Source organism: Hibiscus syriacus, unplaced genomic scaffold (assembly GCF_006381635.1).
Source record: "Hibiscus syriacus cultivar Baekdansim isolate YM2019G1 unplaced genomic scaffold, ASM638163v2 tig00110676_pilon, whole genome shotgun sequence".
Lineage (NCBI taxonomy): Eukaryota > Viridiplantae > Streptophyta > Magnoliopsida > Malvales > Malvaceae > Hibiscus > Hibiscus syriacus.
Window position 1 is genome coordinate 251,186 of NW_024062820.1, and position 26,044 is coordinate 277,229.

The 26,044-nt window shown below is 35.6% G+C and overlaps 1 protein-coding gene, 2 non-coding genes and 2 pseudogenes across 3 annotated transcripts; 4 read left to right on the top strand and 1 right to left on the bottom strand.

Moving 5' to 3' along the window:
• Positions 1-661: 661 nt before the first annotated feature.
• On the top strand, positions 662-4,120 carry LOC120137757 (annotated as a pseudogene).
• An 891-nt stretch (positions 4,121-5,011) lies between these two features.
• LOC120137641 lies at positions 5,012-9,060 on the top strand (annotated as a pseudogene).
• Positions 9,061-9,689: 629 nt separating this feature from the next.
• Positions 9,690-9,855, top strand: LOC120137983. The gene has a single exon (XR_005517476.1). It is a non-coding gene; the product is annotated as a U1 spliceosomal RNA (small nuclear RNA).
• Positions 9,856-14,576: 4,721 nt separating this feature from the next.
• Positions 14,577-14,734, top strand: LOC120137982. Its single transcript, XR_005517475.1, has one exon. It is a non-coding gene; the product is annotated as a U1 spliceosomal RNA (small nuclear RNA).
• Positions 14,735-19,091: 4,357 nt separating this feature from the next.
• Positions 19,092-20,233, bottom strand: LOC120137683 (F-box/kelch-repeat protein At1g15670-like). The gene is given in 2 exon segments (XM_039153383.1): positions 19,092-19,857; positions 19,859-20,233. Coding segments are annotated over 2 exon segments (1,059 nt in total). The 5' UTR covers positions 20,176-20,233; the 3' UTR covers positions 19,092-19,115.
• Positions 20,234-26,044: the final 5,811 nt, after the last annotated feature.

The window sequence follows — 26,044 nt, forward strand, 5'->3', positions numbered from 1 at the left end:
GTTCCATCCTGAATAATATCAGCGATAGGTAAAGTTGGTGTTGTCTGCACTACAGAATTAGTTCCAAGCTTTTTTTCCCCTCCTTGAGAAGAAGACAGTCCATTGTCATCAATCCTACCAACAGAAGGGTGATAGTCTGAAGTAGCTTTAGCAGAGCAATTTTTCAAACGCCCGGTTGCTAAAGGACTATCACCCAACCTCGCTGAAAATACTCTTGAATTTTGATGCTTTTGGGGCGAATGCGATTGCCTGAAGGTAGTGCCGTCGGCCTCAACTGTCCAACCTGCCTCACGGGCCAAGGCGGCCAGTACATCGTTCATATTAGAACGCTCTGAGAGATGGAAATTACCAAACTGCCGCAATCCGGCCAGCATACGTCTAGTGAAGGCTCGCCTGTTCCGTCTCCGGAGCTTTGTCCTTTCCTTTTCGCTCTCCCTCTCACGTTTTTCCTTGCCGGAAAATGAAAAATTGATTGCATTATCAGGTCCAGAGGAAGTACTAATGGAGTTCACAGACGCTGCACCTGCCGCAGTTGTTGCAGCTAAACCACTAGTACGCCTGTGCTTAGACGAGCGTAGAGGTTCCATGGAGAGATCTGGGAAAGATGATTTACTGGAAAAACAGACAGCTTGGAGGATAGTGTAAGATTTCACCGAACCAGATGGATAGAACTGAGAAGTTGGGAAGAGGATTAACTGGAAAAACAGACAGCTTGGATAGGGTAAGATTTCACCGAACCAGTACACTGGAAATAGAACTGATTTTCGACACTAGGAAAGGGAGTTATGGTCGCGAGAAGAAGCTGAGTCCGGTGGTGAGGCAGTGACGACCACTAGCGGCGGGAAGAGGCGTAAATCGACGGTGAACTTCGAGCAGATCTGCGTCGATTGAATGTCTCAATCGCAAATCTAAAGCCAGATTTGGAATCACCTTGAGTCGGTGAACTTCCCAGGAGAAAAAAGCTTCAAACGGTGGTCGGAGTATGGCGGCGGCGGCAGCGGACGGCTGTCGGCGGCAGCGGACAATGGGTGGATGTCGGAGGAGAGAGAAAAATTTTCAAAAGACGCCTGGGCTATTGTAATTCGAAATTTGAAAACACCAAGGTTAGAGAGAAGCTGGAGCTTCTCTCACTAACACGTGACCTTTAGGTTATGGGTCAAACAGCCTCTTTATGCCTATGCAAACATGGATATGATCTTCCAAATACATGGAAAAAAGTTTAAAAAAGAAATTGAGAATACTCATGTTGAAAGTTTGAACATATACGTATCTGTTACTGCCTGCTAAGTCTGGGTAGCATAGTTGTTTGCTCACTTCTGAAAAATTGGTATTGCATGTGACAAAAACCTTGATCATTTAGGTCAAGTTGCCTGCAGCTTTGATACGCTTGAATGTTTTTCCCACCAGGAAGGGGATTGGCTTTAATGCATCAAATCTATTTACGGCTTATAAGGAGCTGTAATACATCTTTGATGTGTTAAAATAGTGGAAACTACATTACTGTATATATGGGTTTACCAGTTATCCAGTTAGTTCGTTATAGTTACTATTTAGTTCATGTTCTGGGTATAATGAAGCTTCTCTGGTATCTGTTTGATCTACAAGGGAAGGGAACTTTTGATAATGCCACGTTTCCTTACAACTTCACAAATAATTTTGTTTTTGAAGAGCATGTGGGTTGATGCACACTCATCTAGTTTTTCTCAGCTAAGTTTATGGGGTTCGCTTGTTTTCTTATTGTATTTTGAAGAAAAAGTTGTTAATACCCGATCATTTTTTTTTCATTGTATTGGTGGTTGTTCCATTAGTAATAAACATTTTAGTTGATTGTCAGATATCAGAAGTTACTAGAAAAGTTTAAGTTCCCTGAACTTATATTTGTCTGGATTTGCTTATCTTTTCATTGGGCCATGCACTATTCCTTGTTCATATGTTTTATGGAGGTTTTTATGGAAATCTCGGGTAGTTGTGTTTCTGTTTGTTGGTAAATATCCTTTGCAAACACCTAAATTTTTGTCATGAGTGCCACCTTGTTGAGCATCTATTTTACTATTTGTGCTTGTAATTGTTTCTGCTCATATTTTCTCAATGTTCCGTTATTATGGTTGGATGAGAAATTATAAGTTGGCAAGATTCACGTTAATTTGTTTTCTGTTGATTTCAATGGATATATCATTTCCAATGATCAGCAGATATCCTAGTTTGCGCTAAAAAGTCTTCAGTTTTCAGTTTCTCAGCTGATCTGCAACGGGGGATGCAGAAAATGCCCTTCCACCTTTGAAGAAGAGGGCCGCTGGAAGAGAAATTTCTCGTGATAATCCTGGTCTTGATAATGAGGAAAATTCTTCTGAACAAGAGAATGGTACTTTTAAGAGGGCTAGTGATGAAGTGTTGTCAAACAGAAGAATAGTCAAAGTTCGCAGAAACCAACCTCATCAACTGCCTCATCAAATCCGTTTTCTGGGATCTGCTTGGTCCCCCTACAGAACCAACCATTACTCCTGCTGCACCTAGTGGAGCTCCTGAATCCAGAGAAACCTCCACCGAGATTACCACTGAAGCACAAATTGTTGATGAGAAAGAAGTCTCAGAAGATGGGGAAAATGATGTTAATAAATCTGGAAAGAATGAGGGAAATAATCAGTATTCAGAGGAAACTGATGAAAAGGAACCTGGGTCTGTAAAATTTGAAACTGAGAATATTGAACAGTCCGAACGTAAGGAAGGGACCAGTTTCTGAAGCTGTTGTTCATAAGGAAAGTCGCGAGGATAAGGACAGTCTGTTGTAAATGAAGATACTCAAGAGGAGGCCAATGATGAAAAACGGGCAAGAGATGATAAGACTAAGTATGAAGATAAGAAAAATGACGAGACTGCAAATGCAGACAACAAAGATAAGAGTAGTGGTTTTCTTGGCTCTCTTTTCCTCCTTCGTTGTTCCTTCATGTTACTCTCATAACATGGAGGGATTGAAGGAGGATTTTAATGGGGCCTTTCTATCAAAAAAAAAAAGAAAAAAGATAAGAGTAGTGAAAATTCAGATTTAACTGCAGAAGGTGCATCATTGAGTTCGTTCCAACAGCTTTCAAGTAGCCAGAATGCCTTCACGGAACTTGCTGGCACTGGATTTTCGACTTATTTGTTCTCCTTTGGATATCCAAAGGGTGGTTCTACTAGTTCTGTTCCACTCTTTCGACTGAAAAATGACCAGTCTTTAGGTTTTGGTCTTTCAACAAACGGGAATCCGTCCCTCTTCAAAGCATCCGGGACTTCAGTTGTTTCTAAGAAAGAGGGGAGTGGTTTTCAAGCCATACCGGAGGTTCCAGTCAAGACAGGAGAAGAGAATGAGAAAGTGATATTCTCAGCTGATTCCGTGCTGTTTGAGTTCATAGGTGGGGCATGGAAAGAGCGTGAGAACTTAAGGTGAATGTGTCTACAGTCGGAACGGAAGGAGCTAGGGTACTCATGAGAGCCAGAGGAAATTACAGGTTAATTCTAAATGCAAGGCTTTATCCAGAAATGAAGCTGACAAATATGGACAAGAGAGGTATCACATTTGCCTGCATGAATAGTTCAGGTGAAGAGAAAGAAGGGCTGTCTACATTCTCATTGAAGTTAAAGGATGCTTCCATAGTTGAAGAGTTTCGTGCAGGTGTAACCGCACACAAAAGCAACACAGCGGCTGTTTTGAAGACACCAGAAAATTCCCCTAAAGCCTTAGAAGATTGACAGGTGCATGTCCCGAACTCGCAATTCACAGTAGCCCTTTCTCTTTGTGGAAGAAAGGATTATTTCTTGCGTGTTGAAACTGATTCTTAAGCTCTTATATGTAACAGAGTAAACACAAACCAACCCAATCCTTTTTCGTGCAAGAGAAATATTCAACTCTTCCCCCCCCCCCCTTTTCCTATGTTGATCCTGGAGTTAAGCACGATCGAGGTATGCAACATTTGACTGTTTTTACAGACAGCTGTGCCATGTATTTCATATGTTGTAAATCTGAATTCACCCTTGAATTCTAAGCTCCAGAGAGATGGTTTGTTGTAGCTGATAGACTTATTGATAATAGCTCAACTGTATTACCAAAAAAACAGACCTTGCTGCCGTATCTCATTTGGACACTGGTTATGTACTGCACTGAGTCTAACTCAAATAAATCCCTGTTATATTTGTAGAACTTTTGATGAAATAGTACTAGTTCTAACACGGTTGTAAAAACCTGACTATACCGTCTAGTTCAACCGGTTGAATTGAATTTATAAGGATCAATAAAAAAATTAGAAATAAGAAAACTGATTTAAAGTTGTTTTTCTTAAAAAAATATTTTGAGACTTTTAATTTCTGTAATTTTAGAAAGTATGAATTTATAAATTATAAAGATAAAAAGTTATTAATAGAAAATATAAAAATATAAAATATATGATAATTTAAAAATAGGTTAACTATATGGATGATCATTTATGTTTGTGTTTTTTATTTCACTTTTTGATCATTGATTTCAAACAACATAAGATATGCACTTTCGCTTCTATTTAATTAAAATGTAGTCACTCCGAGTTAATTATTTTTAACAACAGATAAATATTTTAATATAATCACATTTGGCCCTTGTTATTTAAATATTATCTCAATTTAGTCATAATTTTAATAAATTAAAATAAATTTAATCATCCAATCGAATGATGTCACATGTTATATCAAAATCATTGTTTGGTCTAAAATGGACAACATAATATATATATATTTTGTATCTTAGTGTATAAATACTTAAATTCATAATATTTTATGTATATAACTTAAAAATATTTTTTATATTAACTTATTAAACATATTTTATTATTAACTTAATTTAATTTTTTTATTTTCATTTAAAAATATATATTTTAGTTTAAAATTTATTTAAAGTTACGATTAAATTGAGAGAATATATAAATAATAGAAACATTATACAAACTATCAAGTTTATCAATATTACCCTATCCAAATTCAAATTACTGTAGACCATCTTTACCTCAATCGAAGTCATCGCACGATACTCGGTCTTCCTTTGCACTTCATTTTCAGTTCATCTTTCGTTGATTCTTTGTTGGCTTCAACCAAAGCCACCGTCCTTTCCAATTCTCCTCCGTTTTCTCCTCAGCAGAGACTGAAATTCACAACTCCCAACACTCCTTTGCATCAAGTAAGTTCTTTCATTTCTCTCTCTTGTGTTTGTTCTGGATTTCTTAAAAAAATAAATGGGAACTGCAGGATCAGCTTTTGTTCACTAAGCATATAGGGTTAATTATAGGTGGCATATGAGGAAGTTGTGCAAGCATGCTATACGTTTATGAATCCCCCCTCGCCTGTTAACTTGTGATCACCTTTTTTTCATTATCTTACACACATGTATGAGCTGATTGCAATTACATGACTAATGATTTGTTTTTTTTAAGTGTAACTTTATTTTATGATTGAATCGATGGATTCGATTCTCGACCTGTTTTTTAATTTTTGTTAATAAATTATTTTAGCAATTCCGTTATTATCATTTTCCTCACCCAGGCAGTTGGTTCACTTTGCTTCCTGAAAAGGCCTCCTAGTTTATCTGGTATGGAAATTGCGAGCTTTGTGTTAGGCGCTCTCTCTTTTTTGTCTGATTTCCGCGCAACAACAAGAGGGAACCACATCTTCACCCGTCGTTCCAAAGGGATATAACATCTTTGAAAACTGAGAAAGAAAAGCTTATGGAGCTGAGGGACGATGTGAGGACAAGGGTCGATATTGCCTTGCGGCAACAAATGCATTGCAGGAAGCAAGTAGATGGATGGTTACGGCGAGTAGAGGAGCTGGATGCTGGACTTGAGACGGTTTTACGTCGAGTAGAGGAAGGAGAAAGGGAGACTCGTCAAAGAGGTTGCAGCAGCTACTTCTATCCTACAAGTTTGAGGTCTCGTTATAAACTTGGGAAGAAGGCACTTAAAAAATTGGAAGAAGTTTCTGATTTGATGAAAACGGGGGAAAATTTTGGTGATGTAGCTGACATGTTGCCCCCGCCCTCGGTGGATGAGATGCCTCTCAACGATACCATAGGCATGAATTCGAATTTTAGGGAGGTTTGGAGCTACTTTTGTGATTCAGGAGTGGGAATCATTGGCATATATGGTATGGGGGGCGTTGGCAAAACCACTCTCTTGACTAAAATCAACAATGAACTACTAGGCAGAGTGGGTCAAGATTATGATGTGGTGATATGGGCCGTTGTGTCAAGGGGTCAGAACATAGAAATGGTCCAGGATACAATTGGACGAAAACTAGGCTTCCCTGATGACATTTGGAACCGCATGGGGCAATTGGAGAAAAGAAATTCCATCTTCAGGGTGTTGAAAACGAAACGATTTGTGCTGTTGTTAGATGATGTATGGGATGTTTATGATCTTACAGAAGCTGGTGTTCCCCTGCCAAGTGAACAAAACAAGGCCAAAGTAGTACTAACAACACGACGAGAGGATGTATGTGATCTCATGCAGGCACAGAGGAAGTTCAAAGTGAATTGTTTAGCGCGGAGGGAAGCATGGAGATTGTTTATAAGCAAGGCAGGAGAAGAAGTACTACAGTTGGACCCGGCTATACTCGAACTAGCAGTAATGATTGTAGACGAATGTAACGGTTTGCCACTTGCTCTCATAACCGTTGGACAAGTCATGCGCAGCAGAAGAACCGTTGAAGAATGGCATCATGCGGCCACCACATTGAGGAAATCTGCTGCCGAATTCCCAAGTATGGAGAAAAAGGTGATTTCTCTACTACAGTTCAGCTTCGATAGCTTGCCGGACGATACTACTAAATCTTGCTTCTTGTACTGCGCACTGTATCCTGAAGATTGGTATTTGGATAAAGTTAATCTTATAAACAGTTGGCTTGGAGAAGGACTTTTGGAACAAAGTGACAATATATATGAAGCTTATGATAAGGGTCACCATATTATTGGCACATTAAAGCTGGCATGCTTGTTGGAAAGTGGTGAATCTATCGACGATCACTATATTAAAATGCATGACATTGTTCGAGAAATGGCACTGTGGGTAATTTCCGACAAGGGAGCTAAGAAGGGGAAGTTTTTTGTGCAAGTGAATGTCAAATTGACCAAAGCACCAGCAATCCCAAAGTGGGAGAAGGCTGAAAGAGTATCTCTGATGAACAATTCAATTGATCAACTAATAGGATCACCTAGGTGCCCCAATCTGTTGACTTTGAATCTTCGATGGAATGATTTGCAAATGATCTCAAATAGCTTCTTTGATTTTATGCCTTCTCTTAAAGTTCTGGACCTATCTTTCAATAAACATTTAGCAGAGTTGCCCAGAAACTTTTATGAATTGGTCTCCTTGCAACATCTTGACCTTTCTTATACAAGTGTTAAAGAGCTGTCTCTGGAGTTGAGAAATTTAACCAAGTTGGAGTTTTTATATCTCAACAATATCGATGAACTTGAGATTCTTCCACAACAGGTTCTATTGAATCTGTCAATGCTGAAAAGATTGGACTTGTTCCATTCTGGTATTTCAGATCAAGTAATGGATGGGAATGTCTTTCTGGAGGTAATGAACTCTTGATGGATGAACTTTTGTGCTTACCCGACCTGCAAGCCTTAACTTTCACCATAAAAAGCGAGGATGGCTACAAAAGATTTTTGAGATCAGACAAATTGCAGAAGGTCACATATGGCCTTGACATTGAGTTATGCAGAGGTACTACTATTCTGAGACTTCAGAGTGGTATGAGATTGACATGGATTCAAATCGGCAATTGCTTTGATTTGGAAGAAGTGGCTATCGAATGGATTCGAGGATCCTGGACTCCATGCAACAACCGGAATTTAAGTGCAAAATGTTTGGTACATCTTCGTGTCCTAGTAATCAATAACTGTAACGTTCTGTTACATCTGAATTGGCTTGTTTGGGTCCCAAATCTCAAATCTTTAGAAATTGTGAGTTGTGAAGCAATGGAAAGAGTTATAGGCCATGGTGATGCTGGAGGAGCTGAAACAACAGAGGAAAGCTCGGTTTTCTGCAATCTCCAGATTCTAAAGCTTACTGACCTACACCAGCTGGAGAGTATTTGCAGCCATCCTTTGTGCTTTGCCTCTCTGCGTGCCATCCATGTGCTTGACTGCCCAAATCTCAAGAAGGTCCCATTTCATGCCAACAGTGCCAAACACAAACTATATAGTATTTCAGGACAGGAAGCATGGTGGAATGGATTACAATGGGATGACATGATCATAGAATCCACTTTTGCCCCTTACTTCCGGAACTCTGATTCTTCGGACAGACCATGATCTCGTAGTTCGGGTTTCTCAGGCATATTCCCTATGGTTTACAACTAATTTGCTTTAACTTAACTTTGGACCGCTGCTCTCCTACTGATTCTCTTCCATTTTCTTTTTCTGAACTGCCAGTGATGTGTTCCCTTTCACCTTACACTACTGCTTCTGATGAAAATCTCCAGAAATTGAAGTGTAAATCAAGATCCCTTGAGCCTGATGAAGCTCTGGGTTTTTTCAACTCCATAATTTCGTAGGACCCTGCCAAATGAAATCCCTTGAGTTCTCGGATAATAAACAGCGTGCTTCAACTAAATGAAATCCCACCACCGAAATGTCGGTATGTGGTGGAGCCTCCGATTGACAAACAACTGTTGCAGAATCACATTCAATAATCACATGCGCAAAAGCCAATTCCATCTCTAACCGAACACCTTGAGTGAGGGCATGTGCCTTGGTAATACCAACACCGGGATGGCCATGAAAAGGAGCCGTATGGCCTGCAAGGACCATGCCATTACAATCACGAGCATGAAAACCAATCACCGGGACCCCAGAAGCCAGTGGACATGCACCATCGACGTTGATTATAACAGTATGCAAAGGAGGTTTCACCCGAAGAAGACTGTTGTGAGGAAGACGCCAGTCGCCAGGTTAGAGGATGCTGCAGCATAGGCAGTCCGCAATGCACTGTTTATGTTTAATACAAGTAAAAGAGGATTGAAAAAGCCATCATTAACATGATTGAGTTAATGAATCATAAAGATCTAAAACCGGACGTTTTCATGTACAACTGTTTGATACATGGGCTTTGCGATTCAAGTAAATGGACAGAAGCCACAAGTTTGCTGAATAGAATGGTAAACAGAGGAGTCCATCCTAATCTGGTGACCTTTTTAATCAATGTGTTATGCAAGGGAAAGAGGACTGGACAACTCTCATCAGGACGGAAGCAGAAATTATAAAATTTTAGACGAAAATATATTTTCAATTGAAAACATAAATGAAATATTTAAAATATATAAGAATTTAAAAGTTTTAGAAAGGTGATTGCTCTTTTTCACTCCTCTCGGTCCATCCTTGGTTCTCATCACCGTTGGCCAAGCCAAACCAAATTCTTTTTATTGTAAAATTGTATCATTCATCCTCTGTAAATTTTAGAAAATAGATTTAGGGTTCTAAAATATCATACGTCAACAAAATAACACGACCGAAACTCTATAGATTTAAAGTTTTGGAACAGTGATGTCAAAGCTTTTTTTAGTTTGCTTGGACATTAGCTTTATCTATGCTCCAATGCAATCTGAATCCCACATCACTACCATGTTATAAACAAAATGTAAGCTCATACATATAAAGATGAAGCATAGTCCAACTTTGAAATATACTTACCTGGACGGAGTCAATGAACGATAAAAAAAACTCATGGCCTAGGGTAGTGACCTACATTGCACTTGATAGGGGTGCTGCTCTAAGGTCTCCTCAATAGAGAGAGCCTACGTCATAATTTGTGGTAGAGGGGACTTGCATTCGCGTTAAAATATTTCTTATATATAAGTATTTTTCTTCCCTGGTAAAACACTTCTTATATTTAACTATTTATCTTCCCTGGTTGAATGCTTGGCTTGTAGGAAAAAGATCCCTCCAGTTCTAATTTCTGAAAGAGTATGCAATCCGGAAAATAGCACAAAGTTGTGAATTCTCTGCTACTGTGAACTTAAGAAATAGTAATTTATTGATCTATTTATCTTAAAAGATTTTAGATCAATTGAAAGTTGGTCAAAATTGAGATTTATATGGGATAAAGGTTACCAAGTCTAGTTTCAAACGAGTCATGATTTTGAGTTTTTATGACTTAATATATTAATTTAATGTGTGTTACAGAAGTAACTATTCTCTAAAATCATATTTATATATATTGTCACAGGATTAGAATTTCGATTAGTTGATCCGTGTGGTCTTAGATCCTTTCTTGATTGTATGGGTGTCTAAGTAAGTCATCAGCACATCTTTATAAGAACTTAAGCTCGCCGAGCGAACAAATCCTTTAGGGTCAAACTATACGCAGAAATGTAAACACTGTGGCCACAAAAGGAGGCAACAAAATACAAAAAGAATAAGAAACTAAGAAACGCAGATCAGCATGCCCTCTCCTTCACAACACAAGGTCTATAAAGACGTACTAGTACAACTAAAAAGAAATGATTTTTTGATAACAATTGAGAAGTAAACAGATTGCAATTGCAACTACACACATACACAACATAAACAAGTTAAGAGCTATGAAGAAGAAGAAGAAGAAAGGGCTGTTTTCTTCTTGCTGGTGGAGGCCATCTGTTCTTCTTTGGCTTTCCCTGATGTCGATATGAATTTCGAGCTACAAGCGTCCTTAACAACATCACCCTCCCAAACCAAACTTCCCACTACTCTGTTTCTCCTCTGATTTTCTTCAAGAAATGTGCAGTTTCACCCTCAAATGGGAGTTGCCTCAAACGTGGGCATTGAGATACATCAATCTTCAACAGAGAAGAAAAGAACATTGGCCAGCGACAGATGGTTTCCAAACTTCGCAAACGAGTCAAAGAAATTGTCTTCAGCTTGGGGAGTACTTCATCTTCTCCCATCCCCTCCTCGCTTATAACATGTTTCATTGATTCGCAGTCAAGAATCGTAAGGGTCTCGAGGTTTCTAGCATAAGCAAGGCAGTTCAGGTTTGGCAGCAGCAGGCAAACACCTACGTGAACCTGACGGAGGCTGCAAAAGCTACCCCGATTCTGCATTCTGAATTCTTTTAGCGAACAACAACGAAATATCTCGAGTCTCCCTAAATTCGGTAATGAACTTTCGGGACGTAATGATACCAATCCCCTGCAATCCATCATTGTTAATTTTCTGATGCGTGTTCTTAAGGTGCGAGAGGTGAAGATCTTTTGAATAGAGGAGTAAGTAAATAAGGTGATACAAAGCTTATCCAAGTGCTCGAATTCCTCCAACACCTCTAAGAAGTCAAGTTCATCTTCAGCTGAAACCTTGGGTTCATCAAAGTTCTCCGACACCCCATTAATTTTACTATACACCTGCAATAATGATAGGCAAGATAACTCCTCCGGTGGGATCTCTTTAAGATACAATGTGTAATCCAATAACAAACACTTGAGGTTTCTCAAATTCGCAAGGTCGGACGGTAGTTCTTTGATGCCTGTTAGTGACAGATTTAGGTATTGCAGGGTACTCAATCTTCCGATAATCCCGACGTTCCCGTCCTCTCTGTGTCCCCATGTGGTCTCAACCACGGCGTCTAGACCAACGGTGTTCTCCATCGGCCATTCGGACACCTTCTGACGAGGCAGCCTTACACTAATGACTTCGAAATTTCCTTTCTCTGGCAGTTCCTTAACGGTTTATGTGCTGTTCATCACTTTCTTGGCAATCCGGTAGGTCCGGCACACGTTCCTGGGTCAACCACCAAGACAGTTCCTCTCAAGTTCTTGATTTCCTTCATGAATAATCAGTATTGCTTATTTTTGAAAATATGGACCGCAAAATCACACCGTTAGCATTGACAGAAAAGATAAACAATAATTTAGAATGAACAGATTCGTAAATCGTGTCGTGGTAAAATCACTACCTTAAAAACGAATTCGCCCCGATACGTGTAATTGCTATAGTATGCGGACCGTCCCCCGAGGTTAACATGGTCGCTCCGAATTCCGTACACCCGAAACCGGAGTGGATTGCTGGTGGTATTGTACTTCTGATCGAAAAGCACACAGAGAAAATATTTAGAAAACACTTGGAGAGTGAATTCTAAATGTAGAGAGTGAGTTGAGAAGATGAATCCAGCTCTCTATTTATAGGCTATAAATAGGGCTAAAATCGTCCATAAAAAATCAGGATTAAAAACCTTCATTGTAACAGCTGAAACGTCCAGATGAATTTGACTCAGAAATAGTTCAGGTTCATTGCATCATTATTCAGCTGTTATAACTTCTGAAATTAAATCATGTAACTCATGATATTAACAACTTGTCACCTCTGTACAAAGCTGGAAATCAGTCCAGATACATCTTAACGTTTTTTATTTAATTTAGGAAAAAATTGTTTAATTTCTGATAACTCATAAATCAGTAGTCCTCAGCAGCCTAAATATCAATTGAAATCTTTCACATTTTTTCATTTGTTTCTTTCAAAGAGAAATTCCTCAAGAATTTTCTCTAAAAAAATAGTATTCGCACGAACGTGTCGAATATACATATTACCACGATCACAACCACGAGCCGAGCTGAGCCGAGCTGATCTTTCACTCAACAAGGAAGTGAAAAATCCAAACCTTAAATACTCATTCTCAATAGTGTTTCCAATACTATGTGGGATTAAACAACACTTGATCCATGGCAACTTGTATCTCTTCAACCATTCTTCTACTTGTTGTTTAACCACATCCAGAGTAGGGGTGTAAACGAGCCGAGTCGAGCTCGAGTATTGCTGAGCTCGACTCGATTTGAAAACTCTGAATTTGAGCTCGACTCAACTCGAAAACTCGCGAGCTTAAAATTTTCAAGTTCGACTCGAACACGAAATCCTGAATTGAAGCTCGTGAGCAGCTCGAAAAGGCTCGAAATGAAAAAAAAAATTCTTAAATTTAACTCGATTGAAGCCTCAAACTCAAACTCGAACATAAATCTTAAATACATGAAAATCTTACTGTATTTTTAAAAAAAAATCAATACATAAATATTAATATTATTAATAATTTATTTTTTTAAAATAAAATCTTAATATATTATATTTTCTAGTTGCTAACGAGCTTTTCGAGTCGAATATCGAGTAGTTCGTTTCGGCTCGTTAAGAACTCGAGTCGAGTCCATTCGATCCGAGTATTTATCGAGCTTTGATCGAGTCGATCTCGAGTAGCTCGCGATCTGTCTCGTCTCATTTACAATCCTACTCCAGAGGGTTCTTCTCAGCTCTCTTTACTCTTACGATTACCTCATCCCAGAGATCTTTGAGTTCAACCTTTGCAAATACCAAATCCTTAAGCCTTTTAGGAAGGCGTCTCACATGCACTAGGCGCCTGGCACCGCAACCCCACAAACAAGTGACCATGTCCAAGATTGGGCTAACAAAATCCATTTCTCAGTTTACGAAGAGAAAAATGGAAGAAGTGTGGTGGATTATCAAAGAAAAAGTTTAATGAGTTTGGAGTAATTGATGTTTCTCTAATAAGCAAAAGAAAGTTGATGTTTCAGGGACCTTTTATCAGCACTTTGTAAATGATCTAAAGATTTATCTTCTATTTACTGTTAGTGGATTGCACACTGAATTTAGTTTTTCAGATATTTTTTTAATTTAAAAATATTTATTTATTAATGTACGAATCAAACGACTTCAGTGGAGAAGTGATAATTGTTATCTTCAGAGATTATATGCATCAAAACAAATTCGCTTCTAAAACTGTAATTAATACCATTACACGCTATCATTCTGTCTGATTATTTTGTTTAATATTTTTAGTCAACATTAATACCTTGTTTTACAGCAATCTATTTTTTAACACCAACTACGGATAAATAATTATAAATTTATTTTACTTTTTCCAATAATACAATATCATTACCTACCAACATTAAAAGTTACTTACAACTAGGGCAGTGGGCGTTTGGCTTGGTGATTGATTGCCCCTCCTTATGGCGTTCTCAGATTTTTCCAAAATTCTGACCCACTCTTTTCATGAATCACCTTTTGCATTGGCCTTTGATCAAGGACGACTTCCCAACGCTTTTTCACAATTTTCTCCAAAACTGTGTTGATTCAAGGGAAAATGGCATGCACTTCTTATCTTATTTAGCCTTCCAGATTATGGAAGAAGACTGCACAATTCCAGATTATTTGTTTCCCGTGAATACAAAATCTGAATGATTATGTTGGCATTGTCAGGCATTCAACGCCATATACAAATTCGTTCATATAAATATAAAATCTTTTAATTTTATAGGTTTTTTAAGTCGTCGGATGTGTAAAAGTAAATAATTGAGATAAATAGTCTGAAATATAGAATTTTTTTTATCTCAATTACACAAGGATTTGAACTCGAGACCCCTTACTTAAGCGATATCAAGCTGCTTACCGCTTGAGCCGACCCCTATTAATAACATCAAAGCTTTTTTTGTTTGCATGGACAAAAGCTTTATCTATGCTCAAATGCATACTGAATCCCACACAGTACCATGTTATAGACAAAATGTAAGGTTGACGTATAAAGATGGAGCACAGTCCAACTTGGTAGGGGTCAATGGGCGACCAAAAAGACTCATGGCCTAAGGCAGTGACCTACATTGCACTTGGTAGGGGTGCTGCTCTAAGGTCTCCCCCAAGGGGGAGAGACTACATAATTTGTGGCAGCGGGGAGTTGCGTTCGCGCAGTCCCTATTAATCTTCAGTTTTAATTTTTCTTATATATGTATTTAGTAGAATATTACACAGATGAATCGTCTAGGAAACGAATCCCTTGTATTTAAATTACTGGAAGTATGCAGTCTGGAAATAGACGAAAATTATGAAATTCCATTTACTCCATTGATCGGTGAAATACTAATTGCTTGCCGAAATTCTTCGAAGGGAGCCATTCCAGAAATTCTTCAATCCCAAGCAGAATTACATTTTGCAAACTTGTTCAGTGTATAGTTGCAGGTCTCCACCATTTCATCAATATCATTAACTGGAATTAGCGGACTTGTCTTATAATATCCAAAAATGTTCATGGGCAAATTCATCCGCAAACCATGTAAAACTCAAACATTTTGTACATGGCCAGGAGGGTATATAATCTGACCTATTCCAGATCCCATATGGAATGCATAACCGAAGGATATGGCTGAGGTGCAATATAAATGAAATAGTGAACGTCTGCCTTACATGGAGCTTGGGATTTGAGTTACTGAACTTGAGCAAATTTTTTTTGCACTTATCACTTTGTATTTAGAAACAGCTTAGGTTAACTTTCTTGTTCCAAATGAGAAATCATTGAATTACTTTCCTTGGTATCCTCGCTCAGGTGCATGACGTCATGTCACCTATGAGCCGCATCAAGTTCATCATGGTCAGCCATATTCTGGTTCGGCCGTTTGGGTAAGGTGTTTCTTGGTGATTGATCTTGTGTTCCCATTTGTCATACAGGTCAGGCATCGTTTCTCACATCCTCTCGTCCGTTAAGGCTTGCTCGACTATTTCATGTTCCACATATTACTCGTAATTTTATCTCTGTTTCTAAGATAGCACATGAGAATTCTGTTTTCTTTTTAGTTTCATGCTAATAAATGTTTTGTGAAGGATATGGATTCAAGTGACGTCTTGCTAGATGGGTAGCTTGAAGATGGATTGTGCTGTTTCGATCAGCCTTCTACAATCGGTTCTCTTGTCTTTGTATGTCGATGATATTTCCATATTGTTATTGTTATTACTCATTTGCATAACAAGTTTTCACTTAAATATCTTCGACTTGTTCACTATTTTTTTGGTATCGAGGCTCATCATACTTTCACTGATCTTTTTCTTGCTCGGAAGAAATTTGTTCTTGAACTACTTGATAAGAGTATTGTTGTTTTTCCTAAATTAAATAAGCATGATGGCTATAGTCTTGTTTATGTTCGTACCTATGGGAGTATTGTTGGTGACCGTGCCATATATGTTGTCATACTCGACCTGATATTACGTTCTCAATTAATAAAGTCGCACAATTCATACAAAACATTATGGATGTTCATTGGAGTGCTATCTAAAGAATTCTTAGATATCTTAGAGTATGATGAATTATAGTTTGTGATTTTCTTCACACCGAGATACGTCTTATACAATTTTTTTCTTCTTTGATGTCAATTGGGAAAGTGATGCTGATGATCGATGTTCTATTTAAGGATATTGCATTTATCTTGGGTTGTATCTCGTCATGAAGTTCCAAGAAACAGCGTGTTGTGTCTAGGTCTACTATCGGAGTTTGACGGATGCTACATGGAGTTAACGTGGTTCATCTTTATTTGCTCTATCTTGAGTCCTATCGTTTTCTGTACATTTCCAGTTTTTCGATATAAATTTCGCTTTTCGTCCTGTTGTTATTACAAATTTAGAGGCGTTATTGATGAGTGAAACTTTACGGTGATATTAATGACAGGTAAGTGAATGATTTCACAATAAATATACTTTAATTCTAGAAAATGTTTTAAGACTTTTATGGTCTTCTTATATAAAATTAGCCCAAATAATTAAAGATATTCATGTTGTTCATAGGTTCGAATCCTTACATTTATCTTATATAAAATTAGCCCAAATGGTTAAGGATTTTCATGTTGTTCATATGATATTCGTGTTTATTTATATTGTTCATAGGTTTGAATCCTTACATTTATCTTAACTCAAATGGTTAAGGATATTCACGTTGTTCATAGGTTCGAATCCTTGCACTTATCTTAAAAATATAATCTCTTTTTATTTAATAAAAAAATATACAAATTTAGCGTTGTGATTGAGGGGGGACGTATGGATTACACACTAATGATAGGGAAGGTTGCACTTTTTTTTTCTGGACTTTAAAAACATCATAATTGATTATCAAATTGTCCACTGGAACCCAGCGGCACGTTATTCCTGTTTAGGCCTGTAAATGAACTGAACGTTCAGCGAACCGTTCATTGAATCGTGCGGCGGGAAGTTCATTTATATGCGTTTATTTATTAAATGAACGAACATGAACAAGATTTTTTGTTCGTTTAATTAAATGAACGAACATGAATATAGGTCTCGTTCGTTCATTTACGTTCGTGAACGTTCGGTTATGTTCGTTCGGTTATGTTCGTTTATGTTCGTTCGATTATGTTCGTTTATGTTCATTCATTTATGTTTAACCCAATCTTCTTAAATCAATTTTGGTGACCAATTTGTAAGTATCTTAAAAATATTAATTAATATGATATTCTAATGACCAACTCCATAATTAATCCAATTTTATTTGGAGATTAAATCCAATATGTTAACCTGTGAGGCACCTCGCACCTATATTCATTTCCCCCTTTTTTTCCCAAACCCTAGTGTTCACTAGAGAGTGGAGACGATCGCTGAAAGCTTCAAAACAAGTTATATTATAGTGCAATATGAAGTTTTACATGTTTGTTTTCATCTCTTTCTCTGTTTTATTTGGCTTAATAGTTGATATGTAAAGTTATTGCAGGTATCTTCACATCTAAAACTCAAGAAAACATCATACTTCTTTCTAGAAATAGATGGGAATATAAAGGTAACAATCGGAAGTATACGAGCATCAGTAAAGAGAAAAATATATAGAATTTGCCAGAAAACAAAACAAAGGTTTCTATGCAATTTCTGAAAAAGAGTGTAATAGGAGAAAATGATTGTTCATATGTAATCATGGACCACTAAGATAAATGTTATAGCGTTAAATTAAAGTTGTGTGAATCATTTAATATCTTTAAAATATCGATCGAAATATTTGATATCTTCAAACATTTCATCACTGCTAATCAACTCTTACGCTATTTATCACTGTAGATTTGGTTGATTTGCATTGTCGACTATTTTTCATGAAAGAACAATGGAAGGTAGGGTCTCCAACGTTTATGTTCGTGTTTATTTATGTTCGTGTTCGTTTATGTTCGTGTTCGTTTATGTTCGTTTATTTATTAAATGAACGAACATGAACAAAAAAAATTTTGTTCGTTTATGTTCGTGTTCGTTTATGTTCGTCTATTTATTAAATGAACGAACATGAACATACATCCGTTCGTGTACGTTCGATTCGTTTACAAGCCTATTCCTGTTTCAGCACTCATCATGTGCCCATTCATGTAATCCAAATACCACGCAAGTTGCGCAAGTCTGTCCCTTTGTCAACCCTTAATTTATTAACCAGCTATCAAAATTATTAAAATTATATAAATATAGTGAAATACGAGTGGTACTTTAAACCCATGGATCGGCTACCCTGACCATAGTTTTGATTTAGAGGCCAAAATCCTGGTCCAGAGTACACGGTTGAAGTATCAGGGCAGTCCTTTTATGGGCACTGCAGTGGGCCTTCTAAGTAATGATGCACTTTCTGATTTTCCTCATTCTGTGTTTCCCACTCTCTTCGTCCTAATCTCAATTCATTTTCGCTTTCATCAATCACTTCAACCATTGCCCTTTAACGGGGACTACGACATCACTAATTACTTTTCAGTTTTTCTACAAAATTATGCTGACTAAAGGGAAAATGGCATTCATATTCATTATCTATCCTCATATTGGTACTTTTATATAACGGATGATAAAAGTATATTATGCAAATAAAAAATAAGCGCATGTAATATGTCAAAGACACGTAATTGTATAACTATGAGCCCAGTTTTGACGAGGACAACGCATATATATTAGTTTTATATTTAATCACAATAAATTTTTATTTAAAAAATTATATTTAAACATTTAAAATTTCACATATCTAAACAAAACGCGATTTAAAACACCCTACAAACTTTTCAAGTTTCACGTTGTTTTATATGTAAATTCTCAAGTGTTTACAAACAAATATTTATTAATGATTGAATATAAAACTAATATACATGCTTCATCATTTAACCCAACTCATATTACATTTTTAAAAAGCGTATTTAAATTTCAATTGAGGAAATAATTAAAAATGAGTGTCAAAAAATAAGTTTTAAATAGGTGATATTTGAATAAAAAGATTCATCAAAACTCGTATCTACATATTTCTTACTTACATTGTTATGTAAATTTTGAATTTTGATATTTAAATTATTCACAACTCTAAATAGCAACTCGATTGAACATGACCCGAGTATTGGTCTGCAGGTTCCATTCTTGTCCACGTGTAATTTTTTAGATTCAACACATAAGCAATGTAGGGCTCACCGAAGCATGGGGAACCAATCACCATTAAGTTGTCTTCCCAAGTGGCTACATGAACTGTATTGCACACGTCGGCTGGCAGCTCAGCTACTGCTTTCCACGTATTATCTTCGAGTTTTACGACGTCAGCTCTTTGACACATGTACAATGCTCCTTCGGCTGCCACGCAAGTTCTGGGGCACATGGCATGGCATAAGAGGTTTTCTTGCACCTGGGTCCACTGCCATGTGGCAACGTCAAATAGCTCGGCACTACTCTCGAAACGGCCTTGCCTATCTGTACAATATCCGCCGATGACGTGGAACTTTCCGAGGTGGAAGATGCCCTTGCACTCGTCACGCTCTTTTTCCATAGCGGGCAATGAGACCCACGTATTAGAACCCACATCATACGCCATTGCCGATCTCAATGCGTTTTTCTCCCCGTCGTGTCCGCCGGCAACGAACACCGTCCGTTCCGAGTCCGACGCGCATCCGAAGAAGATCCTCTTCACGCCCGGCATGTCGGCCCCACACCGCCAAGTTGCTGACAGAAAATTATAAACATACACCTCGTTGCGGACATCAAAAGTGTCTGGATCCAACCCACCCATCACCACAAGGTTCAACCCGACTCCAACGACTTGACAAAACCGGCAACCCATCGGAACACCCCGGAACCGGTGGCAGCTCGCACCAGTCACCGACATCGGGCTCGAAAACCACGATCCGGTAGACAGGCATGGCATGGCATTTCAGACCCGAATTTCTATCCGGGTTAACTCGGGATTGAGTCATGATCATCACATGTTTACTACAACCAGCGGCTCTCCGATGACGGAAAAATTCAGGCAAATGAATTTCAAGCTTCCAATCCTTACAGGTGGATGCAATACTGGAGAAGTTATTGTACGGGACACGAACTAAACATTCACGGGCAATATCATTAGGAAGACCAGGTATAAGCTCCATGAAAAACCTTTCTTTGAAGAAAAGAAAAGCTGGGTTTTTTTTTAGGATTTTGATGAGAAAATTAGAAAAGAAGATTTGGATTAGAGAGAGTGAAGGTTGAGATATTATTATAGGAAAGTGGATGAGTTGGAGCTGAAGAAGACAATGGGAGACCATTGGATCATTGGCCGTTAGTCGGTTATGCCCCTTTTAGTACCGCTGTTTTCCCTTCTTTTTCCCCCTTTTTTTTCTTTTGTTTTGTTCGAGTATGTCACTGTTTCCAAAGTTTATCTTTAATTTCAAATGTAAAGTTAAAGTAGTATTCTATATGGGTTTCGATGGATTCTCCTGCTGTGGTATTGCTTATTAACTAGCTACATATGGGGATGTTGTTGCCTTGGTATTGCTTTTTTTAACTAGCATATATATATATATATATATATATATATATATATATATATATATGGGGTTTTTTACCATAAAAATACCCTCAAAATAATTATTTATCTATTTAGAATCTTTAACAAATTATTTATTGAAACGGAGCGCTTCTATTGATCAGATATATGATGTAGGATAAAGGAGCATCATGTCAAATACATTTTTTTAAAACACATCTAAGAAGGTGTGTTTGTGCCCAATGTGAAACCCAAGATTAGTAAATTTAATATTTTCAGGGTTGAGTACACAAATGATTCACCGACTATAGGGTACTGTTTTATTAAATTTTTCGACTATTAAAAGTTATAAAATGATCATTCAATTATAGAGTGTTGTTTTGTTGAGTTTTTCGACGATTAAAAGTTACAAAATGATTATCCAACTATTTATTATATTCCGTAATCATCTTTTTTTGGTTAAAAGTGGACGGTATTTTGATTGAACAATAACTTGTTGACTGTAACATAATAAAATTTGATCCCAGAAACTCAAACGACTATCATAACTCAATCATTATATTAACATTATGCTTAAATAATTATCAATTTTTTTAACAGAAAATAATGAGTTTGGAACATAATGAATAGCCGGGGTGATCATTTTGTAACTTTTACAAAATAATATTCTATAATTAGATGACTATTTTGTAACTTTTAATAATCGAATAACTTAATAAAGCAATATGGAAATGAAACGACGCAATTGATGAAGAACGTCTTAAAAGAATTTTCATAGATTGTAATTTTAAGTTTGTATCTTTGTCCCTTGTTTCCAAGTCAAAATTTAGATCAGATTTTAAACTCAAACCACACAGTACTAGGCAAAACTACGGTGCAAGTATTATTTATCTTTGAAAAAGTGAAAGCACCTCTGTTGAAATATGTTTTCGTTGCAGTTTAGCCTCCACTATTTTATGCTTTTTGAAATAGTTTTATTTTCTCGGTATCAAACGCGCAAATGATTCTCTGGAAATATAAAGCACATTTGACCATAAGTACTTGTATTTTTTTCATAATCATCTTTGATAATTTTGGGTTGGATTTGAAATTTGGTAGTTTGGTGTTTATAAGAGGAAGAGTAGTGTTGGACAAAAAGAAAACATTTTTTTGTGTAGTCTTGTCTAATCATTTTATTGGAAGGTTCGAATCAAGGTATACCGCTATCATATATGGGTAGATATTCATTAATAAATGCCTTTGATCTGAACTAATGAATGCTAATAAATCTGACATATAACATGTACATTGAGATGACATCTTTTTCCACAGGGGAGGCATTGTTGCATAAGTGCATTTCATGTCAATGTTGGAGTAGGGTTGTTATTATAACAAAATAACTTACAAAGCCGACTTTGGATGCTATTAAAGATGACAACGATGACGCAGAGAATTGAGTTTGAGGATGAATCCGAGGGTTTGAGGATTGGAGATTATGACTTGGGGTTTAGGATTAGATTCTAAAATTATAATATTTTTTAATCTAAATCTTATACGATATAAATATTAATAAAATAATTCATATCATAGTAAAATGTTAATAAAATAAGACACGGCGTCACATATTTTATGATTTAACGTGGAGTGGCTAAAATAAAGTGAATTTAAAATCTGAGCGATTAAATTCAAAAAACTTAAACTTCAATAACTGAGTTAAGAGTGAGAAGAAAATTAAGTATGAAATTTGTGATTTACCATTTTTAGGGTTTTTAAGTCAATGCCAAGTCACGTAACACACAAGCGTTATGTCACTTTTGTGATCCACTGGCACATAAAAATATAATTTTCATATTTAAAAACAGTGGAATTAAAAATTTTAAAATTATCAATACGAAGAAAATTAGTCCATTTTTAAAATATAAAATAAAATCGATTATTTTATCCCCCACCCTTTAAAGATGCATATAATTTAAAGCTACATCATTCATTGAACTCTAATATTGCATATTTAAATGACTTGGACACTAGTTTTCTTCCTCTCCTCTCTTTTCTCTATTTTTCTTATTTATAATTTGTGTCAATTTTATTGATCAATCTAATTTTTTATTCTTTAATTTTGTTTAACCGACGACAACATCGATTTTAATGTTAGTTGTCGTCTGCCGGTTATTCTTTTTCTTTGTTTTTTTTAATAAGAATAAGTATGTCTTTGTGACATGTTCTCTACTTTTATAACACGTTTATCTTTGCCTTTGTGTAATGTTTTTCTCTGTCTTTTGGTAGCTTACGATTTTTTACCGTTGTTTTTGTTTATCTTTTTTCTCAGGGTTGGATTTGACATCGTCACGACTGATCAAGATGACGCTTATTTGTTATCATGATGATCTTCTCTGCTTTGGACCCTCAGATTTATTTGGATACACGTTTTGTGTTCGTGGATAGTTTTCTCACATCGCTTGACTCTGATTTGTGATTTGCCTGTGGTCTTTCAGTAGCTTCATCCCCTTTTGTGATTCGTTTACCGATGCAATCATATTTGTTTATATCTTTATTTTATTTTAGTTTTCTTGTTAGACTTTTTAACATTTTACTTCTTTGCTCTTTATGTGATCTATTTAGTTAATTTTTATCTCAATGATAATAGAAAAACGTCAAAATTATATTTTAAATTTACGATTATGCTTGTAAATATTCATTATATATTTTAATTTTATAAAAAAAATCACTTGGACACTACGGTTAGTTTCTTTCCTTGTTTGTTGTTTGTTAATTAATTATTCAATAAAAGTTTTCGGCATTCATTGATTTCTATAGGCTAAAACTCTTCTTTGGATCCAGTTAGTCAAAAAGTAATCCATGACTTAAATAGACAAAAACTTTTTTATATTTTTTTCTAATTTTTTTATATAATTTATATATGTTTATTTTCTGTGATCTTCTTTTGCACTCGTCTTTATTCTCAATAATAACTTTAACATTTATAAAAAAATAATATATATTATAAAAATATTCAATTATTACGCTTAATATGATATTGTATTAATAATATATTAAAAAATGCAATAAGTATATTGGTTTAGAAGGTTCTATAAAAGAAAGGAAAGTAGATGTGCAATCCAACTCATATTAGTTGGAAACACATGCAATAACTGATGAATGTCTTAGAGATGACGTAAGGTAAGGGATAAACATCACTTAAATGGTCAATAATTTGGCTCTTCTATTGTCCCAAAAGTCTACTTGTCCAAAATTTAATTATTTATTTTATATTTTTATTATAATTTGTTCTTGTCCTAAAATCTCTAGATTTATTTTCACAAAATTTTATAAATTCGTTTTTTAATATAAAATTTTATACTCATTCGTGATGGTGACATTTTATATTAATATGCAATTTTATTTTCTTTCATGATATGATTAGGACGTGGGAGTACCATACAATTTCATTTGGGATTTAATTCCCTTAAACTATTTTAAAGATGCGTTTCTTATACTCCTTCGAATTTAGTGCATTTGAAATTTTATTCTCTCGTTACAATAATAAAACTTGTACCTCACGCAATTTGATTATATTTTTTTATAATTTTTAATTAAAACTCATATAAAATATTATTTTATTTTATTTTGATAAAAGAAATTAGTGTCAAAATTATTTTGTAGAGTAAAAGGAACATTATATATTTTAATCAACAAATATTTTTTTAAAAGGTAAGTACCGTACGATTTTATTAGCTAGAAGTAATCATATAGCTTTGACACAAAATCAGTAAAAGATTCAAAAGGGTGTGATCCCTTTGATTTTTTTTTTAAATTTGAAGATTAATTAGATAAAAAATATATTTTTGATTTTATATTTAAATATTTAATAAATTATTATTTTTATGTAAAAAATTAATATTTTCTAATATTTTACCTTAACTCTATCTTCGAATACAATGAATAACATTATAAAAAATATTATTAAGAAAAATAATTAAAAAATTGAACATAAAATATAAAATTAAATTAAATTAAAATTATATATTATCGGTGGCATTATAAGTTTTTTTTGAACAATGAAAACAGTTGTTTGTGTTCAAACACGAAATATCTGGAGATTGTTGGGACCGTCATCGCATCCCATGTCGCAGTGGAAACAAAACTCGACGGTCTCACCAGCGATTCAAGTACGAAAAACTGAAATTGGGAGGAGAAGATGCGAAAACTTACACTGGGTTCCTTGAAAAACAACAAGGACAACAGTGAATACTGGTTGTGTAGATCGGTTCGAATCTTAAGCCTCCACGAAATCACGTCTCGGCCTCTACTCAGTTCACCCGATTGAGAGCAATCTTTGTTTTCCCCAAAACTATTTTGAGAGAAAACAGCTGAAGGTTTTGAGTGTGTGTTGTACAATGGCTGCTAGACCACACACCCTTTTATAGTCAAGTTACCCTAATCATATTAGGGTTTTATTATTTCAAATTAATTAAATCTATATTTAATTAATTAGAATTTAATAATCCTCTTATATTCAAGTCACCCTAATCATATTAGGGATTTTATTATTTCAAATTAATTAAATCTATATTTAATTAATTGAAATTAAATATTCAGGATTATTAAAACATATATTTAATTAACTCTAGATATATATTTTAGTAACGTACAACAATTGTACATCTTTGCTCGTTTCAATCCTAGGGTGTGACCTTGTAGGTTCTTGTAACGTTAGCAGTAATTATTATAACAATTCTAATATTACATACAATGAGTGACATTTAGCAATATATCATTTTCACCTAAGTTATAAGAAAATATGATTCGACATATCATCTTGGTGATTACTCTTTTATGTATTACATCCTTATGTCCTTTATATCTAGAATAGGCACAAGTCTTGGAATAGTCACACTTGTATAGCCCATCTATTGTTTCTTGATATCTAGAGTAGACTTTAATTAACGAATAGTTTATGATATCTCATATCAACTTATTCGAGCATAGCCGTGCGTTTCTAGTCTTACTCAATCAAGTGGCCTGTGATATATTTCCTATTATGTAGGAAGGACAAATCTTATCTTAATCATATACACCCACTGCATATATTGAGATATATTTAATAACAGTCTTTATAGAGCAACCAGTTACAGAGCTTGTTTAGATGCATCAAAACATACAACAATATATGTTGGGATAATATTGATCTCAAGTCTGATGATCATACATATAGTCATCACCATGAGCAATGTTATGATTGTCACATAATAATCCAAGACATATGCTCATGGTTGGTCAATCCAATACATTGTTCTCTAACAATATAATCATGTATCAATTCTGACATCTCTATGTCAATAACAACTTATTGTCATCAATCAATAACATGTTAGTCTTAAGCGTATTATTATTGTCCATGCCCATAATAATACTTGACTGGTGATCTTTTAATAATAACAATTATGTCATTATATAGACTTTATTATCTTTCAGTTTATGTTAAACACATATATATATAAATGAAAATAATAGCG